Raw genomic sequence first — 8,455 nt, forward strand, 5'->3', positions numbered from 1 at the left:
TGAAAGACAGTGTAAAAGTGTAATAATTTATATAAATTTATACATAAAAATTTTGTAATGAGATAAATAAAATTGAATCAAAAAGAAAGATTGATCCATTCAGAGCCATCGATGTAGCTAAGGGAAATAAACGGCTTAGCTTCCTCATCAGTGAGCTCCCTTGACCATGATACTCTCCCCGCGTACCTTGCTCCTGCTCCTGTGCATTTGTACTGTCCATAGAACACAGTCCTGGTGGACCCAAACCAAACCAAAACCAGACAAAATTCAAATCAACAACACACTCACATGACCATGCCAACAAAACATACATCAACAAATTCATAAATATCTACTCAACTAGGTGGCTAAGTTGTCATGCTCTTTTCAGACTTTATGCACACTGATGTGCCTTATCTATGTAAGCAAATACAGTTGCATTGTATGTGGTTTGTGGGTAGGACTCTACCTATACCATTTTGAGTATTGGAATGGGCATGATTAATGAACCAACAACAACACGTAGACTTCCACCACACATGTTAGGTCACTTCTGTTCCTGGTGGCACAATACTCTAACTAGCTATACCCAACAATGCTCTTATTCTGTCATGAGACAATGAGACTCATTAGTTATTCTGATATATTGTTACCATGATCATAGAGGCTTACTTAGTGCGTTTTCTTGTCACTTGGCATAAAAGCATTGAGAATTGCTGGGGCTATTTGTGACTTTCTCAAGTGCGAACTTCTATCATAAAGGGCAAAAAGACAAACACTACTGTTGCAAAAGGTATTCAGAACATAATCTTTCTAGACAACACACTACACTTTCCGTTACCCAGAGAGATACCTTTGGTGAAATACTCTTAACTTGTAATCTAATCAGCAGAACCTATATACCCAGTGAGAAACAACACTTTATTTTTACTCTCTTGAGATAATTTGCATGTTTCTATAAAGCATTGAACAAAAGTGAGTTGAAGCAAATGATTATATACTAAGTTATGCAATGAAAAGTTGAGTGGTGTTTGAGATGTTAGTTTGATGAAGGTTTAAAGGACTTACATTTCACGGTTAGGGTCACCCCAGTTATACCATCCTTTGGGAATGATGATGTTGTCCATGTAAGTGTAAGCAAAGACAACGCGAGAAAAGGGACCCCAAGCCCTTCCAAGGTAAAGTGCTCCTGAGCCCGTGACCTTACAGTGAACGAACGAGAATCCCGTGTCCTGTAATAAGCTGCTCCTTCCTTGGGCTGTTAGGGCCCCTGTAACTTGTGCTATTGCATGCACGTGACATCCCTGTTAAGTGTTTCCAATGTCATAACGTAATCTCAACACAACAAAGGTTGAAAAATCTTACCAATGCTCAGGGTACCCCGTGTCTATCGTTTTTAATAAAAACATTATTTCTACTTTCTTTTCATTTGAAAATAAATTAAATGGAATGAGTAAGACATAGAGGTAAGCAACAACTTAGATTCCATTTCTGATTAATTTATTGAAAAGCCTTGGATTGTTTGACAGCACTGATTCAATATCACGGCTGTGAAATTTTGGAGAAAAAATCTAACCTCAAAGAGAGAGAGAGCGTTTCCAAAGATGAAATCGACAGAGCCTTCGATATAACAATCCTTATAGTAATGCCTACCCAGATGATCGTAGAGTGTGTCCTGTGCTCCCAAGAATTTGCAGCCTAGGAATATTGCATTGTCTGCTGAAATTCTTAATGCCACCGCTTGCTTTCCTACTGCTCCTGGTGCTGGAATCGGGGCAGTGTTCTGAAAGCCCATTCAACAACGTTTTTGTTGTAGAAACACAGAGCAGCATTATTTATATTCAAGCAGAGGAATGGAGCTTGTTACTTACTTTGAATGTGATATTCTTGGCTACGAAAAAAGGTGAATTCACTGCAAAAGTTGCAGAACCGTAGGTTCCTGATGGCTGGCTTTGAGCACTGTCACCCCATTGAACAATGGTGTTATCCGCTCCAGCTCCTTGTATTGTTATGAAGGATTTCAAAGGAGGGATGTTAACTTTCTCCCTGTGTGATTACAAAATTTAACAAAGGCAAACAAGAGATTTTCAGTCAAATGCAAATCAAAATTTGTTCAGCAATGAACATAGAAGAAAACTTGCAATTTGTGAAACAAAGAATAAAATAAAAACAGGACAAGTCTGAAAGAAAGGACAGTCCATTAGGTGCAATGTCTCCTGTAGTCAAAGACCAATCCTCAGGGCATTTGAATCAAAAGGAAAAAGACACCCAAGTTATTATCACTTCCCTATGTACCAAATCGCACGAAAACAAAAACAACAAATAATAATATTATTATTACTATTATTTTTATTGAACGTGAACAGGACAAACAGCAAAACCCATGTCTCACATGAACAAGGACATAAAGAAGCAGCACATGGCAAAAAGACTTGAATGTGGCAGAATTCAAGTGGAGCAAGTAGAAATATAATACAAGTACTTACGTATAAACCCCTGCATGGACCTTAATTACCACTCTCACTACATTGATGAATGGAAGGGAATCAATGGCTGCTTGAATTGACGAAAAACCTCCTTTGCCAGACTTCTTAGAAACATGCAGAGTGTGAGAAGGAAAAAGCTTATTCTTTGCTGTCTTAAAGACAGAATGTTTGAGGCCACCCACAAATCGCACCCATTTCATGAACTGTTCTTCTGAAAATTGAACTCTGGTCATGTTGGTAGATAAACCATACCCAGGCCTGGGTCTGATTCCCTTGGTATGGCATTGTGTTGAACTGGGATTCTGTAGAAGAATGATAACTAGAACTAAACCATAGAAAACGGAATGAAAAATTGACATTCTCAGAGAGAATGTGAGCAAAAGAATAGTAAGGAGAGGAATGTGGTTTGGAAGTAGAAGTGCCGTGGGAATTGGCTTGTTTAACGGTTTATATACAAGTTAACAGTACTTGTTTATAGGTGGCACTGGAAAGTGAAGCTGAATCAGAGAATCAATGACAGAGAGATAGGTCACGGGTGCTTCTACTGACATGTAATGAGAGAGAGGGTGAGATGGGCAATCCAAACCACAGGACAGGTTGCACTTTTTGCCTATAAAAATGTTGTTTTTATTTTTTTTAATGTTTGGCCACTTTCACTTTGTTGTAATTGTTGTTGTTTGTTTGGTGCTGCCCGTGAGCCCCTCTCTTTCTGTTTGTGTGTGATCGTGAAATTATTCTTGTTGAGATGACGGGTCCTTTCAGATTGTGCTTCAAACAATACCATATTTTGTAAAATACTACCTACCTACCTTGAATCATCGCCGTTCAGTTGTTGGACCCTCCTATATATAATTAAGTGCTTCTTCTTTACTTGTAAATTTTTATTTCAAAACTTGTAATGGTTGAGGTTGGTGAATCAGAGAAGCACCAAAGCCACAAAGCATAAAGCACTGTTGTGGCCATAAGTTATAGCTTCAATGAGGTGAAAGAACTCACTATGAGGCATAAATAGTCACTACTTTTGTTTGTTTTCTTTTCGGAAGATTCTCAGTTTACGACATTTTTATAATCCCACTTTCATCAGTAGCTTCTCTTGCTGGATCATTTCAAATAAAGTGCTACTGTAAAATAGTATAGAGATTTATAGAATATAAGGGAAAAAACCTTTATTTTGTTCTGCAATAGATGCCAAGAAAGAAAAGAAATTTATCAGAAAATGATACTGTAATTGTAAAAAGTTAAGCCTACAAACGCTTGAATATGATCCAAACCTTTATGACAGGGAAAGAAATGAAAGGGTTATTGTCAATTGAAGGCCCCACCAACTGATAAGAGACAACTAAAATGATGTATGAGTTCAATAATTTTAATCAGAAGTTGAATTACTCTTTATCTGTACCTTTATCAGTACCATACCAAACCATCAATCATAATTTTGTCTTCCATAGAAATTTCTCATTACAATTTAACTAGTTGGTCTGTTTGGGAATCGTCGTCTTTATAAAAAAAAATTAAGCTGTAAGAAAACTTTGCACCGTAATACTAGGGGTTGAAGCTACTTGGTACAAATGTGGCACAATGCCAACACGATATTTTTTTTCTCGCACTATCACAAACTCCAGCAGAAGACACAGAAATAATAGAATGGTGAGAGTGGCACGAGCCGCGAGACATGCACTCGTGTCAGCTTATTGTAAGATAAGTAACAAACAGTACCTATATTTTATAAAATTGGTGGAGAGTAGGTTTAATATATACACATGTTCATAAATTTCTACAATGATAAGATATTGTTTGTTTTAGATAAATCTTTACTAATTTGATTTTGATATCACTAAAAAAAATCTTTTAATAAAAGAAAATATCTTACATATATAAACTCATGTGTATTTTTTATTTTATCCAATGTAAAATTTTGTTTACATGTAAATAAGATGAACTATTATACTGATTCTAAACTCATACGTTGGACACTTACGAAGAGAAGATAATGATAGAAAGTTTAGAAGGCAACATTAATTGAATCCACGGGGATAACAGCTTTAAATAGCAGAAAGTCAAGATCCCTGTCCCTGTCTGTCTGTCACTGATGCTTTGATAGCTTTAAATCGCACATTTAAATCAAGTTTAGGAAAACCAATTACCCTCAGAGTTTCTTTTTAAAGAAAATTGTATCTAAAGTTTTTTGCTATTAATAAGATCAACATTATTACATATTTACTTGAGTTATTAAATTTTATTTGTTTGTAAGTTATTACTCCCCTATCTTAATTAATATAGGAATTTTTAACATTATTTCACAAAAGAAAAATAATTATAAAATTGTTTGTTTTCAAATCAATGTAGCTAAATTTTTTTTAGAAGAGTTTGATATATTTTTATTTTTTAAACTTTCAAACTAAATTAAAATCTATTTATATCTCATATTCGGATACAATACAATTTCTAATTATATGATCTGCAAATGCCACCAAGAATCGTAGTATCTTGTTGAAGTACTTAAAACATCATTACATTTATTAAAGTCCTGAAATTGATAGAAAAATATGTTCTTTGGATGCTCGGTTAGAGTTAATTATACACCACCAATGTTCATATTAAAATATCGTAATATATACTAATCTCTTAAAGAGGGAAATACAACTCGTTTAATTTTAACTAATTTCTCCATTGGTTTTTACATTATAAAAGCAAGAAAATGGTACAAAATCAACTATATTAGTTTTAATTCTACGAATAATTGAATTATAAAATATGTTTCAGTTTAAATTCATACATAAGAAGTTTGAAATAGAGAATGAGATTTTGGAAGAGAATTTGTAAGGCTTATTTCACCTTATATCTTAATTAGAAATTTGAAAGCGGTTCGTGATTTTTTAATAATTTTTTTTAATTTAAATTTAAGTTTTCAAGGCATCTATAATAGCTTTACTATACCGGTATTAGAAAACGAACCGATAAAAAAACGATTTAAATAACCGATAAATGAAAAACTGGAAACTTTTAAATTGTTTTTCATTTTTTTATAAGAACGGAAATATTTTAAAGAAAAAAGAATCTGTTCCAAAATTAATTTTGATTGACTAGAAGTGTTTAATGCTTACCTTCTAGTTAGTACGGTTTATTCCAAAAAAACAATTGTGAAACAATTTTTGAAATAAAGAGAAAACGTAAAGAAGCAAGTCAGAGGAGATATATGAAATTGAAGAAAAAATATGAAAACAAAATGGAATTACTTATCCCTTGGAAATTCGTAAAAGCCAAGATTTTAATTTAATTTGAGAAACTTAACAGTAAAATTTATTAAAAGAGTTTTATGAATGACTCATATTAAATTATCTTGTGATATACATTTTGTGAATTTTCTTTTATAAATGTTTTCACATTTTAGTATCCATCTGTGTGTCAAATATAATTATTTTATAAAGATGAAAGCACACATTAATTAAAGGCCTTTCTAATAATAATTAGAAAAAAATTGTATAAAAAAAATTATATTAGAGAATATTAAAAGACATGCATAATTACACATGACAACAAAAAGTTTTCTCTTTTAATTAATATTTTTTGGCTCAGCATTCTCTTTTCGATCATATAAGAAACAGTTTAAAGGAGTTATTTGGCACTAATTAAAGTTTACTCAAATTGATGTGTTTGTATTAAAAAAATGAAATAATTTATGAATTGTAAATTGTTATGCAACTTGTGAACAGTGTGTTGTTCTTTGTATGTGTTTGTTTGTTCCTTCTATTTATTCTTTTAGGTTATCCTTTTGTCTGTATAAGAAGAATATCTTTTAGACGTGAAGCATGAATATGACGGGAGAAAAAAGAACTTCTGTTTTGTGAGTGGAATCCAGACCCATTATAGCCAAATATAATCGCAAAAAAAAAACGTCCACACGTTCATTTGGATAATTGAAGCCAACACATGAGATAAGCATTGCTGTTTGACCATAGAATCAAACAACAACGTAAGGGATCGCACAAAGCATCCCACTTTATAAATACGTACCTTAGACGCTGGGTTCTAATATCAATACTTATACCATTTTCTTTTTCTTCTTAATAAACCATATTTTTCCTATTATTATGTCATACAATTTAATTAAACATAATTGTTTCAGTTACGGGTTGTGGTTATTTGTTTATTGTGACAAATATTCTGATACCTGTCTTCTTCACTGTTCGTTCTAGAAATCTGTTAGCTCAAATTGAAAGATTATTGAAAGATGGTACTCAAATACCAAAATTAGTAAAAATATAATAGTTTTAGTACTTAATGTGTAATAAATGCAATCACATATATCTTTATCTAAATACTATATTTATAGATTTTGAAATGTACTTTGGATTACTAATGGCTTAATCATGACTCAATTGGTTCTAATTATGTTTTGTTGTAAGTTAATAAGTATTAAGTCCAATCGTTCTTAAGGATAACCGTTTAGTCTATAAATTATCATTGTTTAGTCTCAAGATGATCAACATGGTCATGGTTAACAGTTTGAACTGTCCGATCTAAGATTGACTAGACAATCATACGATACAATAATAAAAAAATTTATTATATTTCAAATTCATCAAATAATATTGTTAGAGTCAATCATCATTTATTCAAGATATTGTTTGTTTTGAAACGTAAAATCTTGTAAGGAGAAAATACAAGAAAAAAATATTTAAATTTTTTTCAACTTGATTTTGTAAGAATGTGAAATTAATGAATGTAGCATAAATATTTTTAATTTTGTATTCAATATAATAAGTAGTTTCACGGTACATATAAAAATAAATGTAGTCAATAATATATAATTGTCAAGACTCATACTTAATGTTTTCGCTTACAACATTTAAATTTTTTAGTTCATGTAAGTCATTCATCATATAACATGCATTTACGTCATAATTTTACTCAAAATGTTTAGACGCTTCGGAAGTCATCATTAAATAATTATATATGTATTAATCGTTTTAAGAAAAAATATGGTAACTAAAACTTAATATTTTTAATGGCAAAAGAAATGTATTTTTTATAAATATAAAAAATGTAATAAATTTATTTTATTTTAAGTTTTTAATCTTTTTATGTTTGATCATGTTTCAAACTTTTTTCCAATCATTTTAATCGATTAACTTCGTACTATTGTATTGGTATATAGTTGTGTGTATGCTATATATGATTTTTATTTAAACACATGTATATAATACTTAAAATTAAATATATTTATATTCAAATTTTTTATTTCATAAAAAAAATACTGCAACACATAACTATATATTTAAATTATAATGGAACTGTAACTTTTTATTCAAAGTAAGAATATTAATTAATCAAGAAATACAGAAAAATATTTTTAAAAACTAAATACAAAAAAAATGGTTTTGTTTTCAATATCTGCTGGTTTAAAATTCAATTTGATACTCAATCAGTTTCCATTATATTTTTTGAGCGATTGAATCAAAATTAAACCTAACTAATGTTTTAATTTTTCAATCAATTTATCTTTTTAAACAATTTAAGTTGAATCCAGTCTATTAATTGGTAGTTGTAACATTCACTCTTGTTAAAATAATTGTTATTTATATTGTGTATACAATAAATAATTAGATAATAAACATTAATGTTCATGCTAAAAACATCCATGTTCCGACTTCTAAATTCATCTTCATCACCATCAATATCCCTACCAACGCTACCCAATCATTCCTTACAAAAAGCCTCTAACCTTTAAATACCGTCATGTACCACTTTCAATTGATCTATCGTCCATCACCATAAATAAACTATGACTACAAAAGCTGTAAGGTAGAACCTTTGAGCAACCATAACACTATTATTTCCACAAACTTTCTATGTCTGCAACCATGGCCTATGTGATTACAAAAAGATTAATAGAGTGATAACGGTGGTATAGTAAATGCTAAGTTCTTGCTGCAGTTTTGCGATGAGGATAAAGCACAAAAAACTAATAATAAACCTAATTACAAAAA

General features: G+C 31.1%; 1 protein-coding gene across 1 annotated transcript; it reads right to left on the reverse strand.

The window, feature by feature from the left end:
* LOC124839525 (putative pectinesterase 53) lies at positions 1-2,975 on the reverse strand. Its single transcript, XM_047315362.2, has 5 exons — positions 2,466-2,975; positions 1,851-2,025; positions 1,556-1,762; positions 1,048-1,283; positions 1-231 (listed from the first exon to the last, which is right to left on the reverse strand). Exons 1-5 carry the CDS (start codon positions 2,822-2,824, stop codon positions 78-80), a joined length of 1,131 nt encoding a protein of 376 aa, XP_047171318.1. The 5' UTR covers positions 2,825-2,975; the 3' UTR covers positions 1-77.
* Positions 2,976-8,455: the final 5,480 nt, after the last annotated feature.

Source organism: Vigna umbellata, chromosome 1, assembly GCF_029865625.1.
Source record: "Vigna umbellata cultivar VRB3 chromosome 1, Vumbellata_1.0, whole genome shotgun sequence".
In the NCBI taxonomy this organism is placed as follows: domain Eukaryota; kingdom Viridiplantae; phylum Streptophyta; class Magnoliopsida; order Fabales; family Fabaceae; genus Vigna; species Vigna umbellata.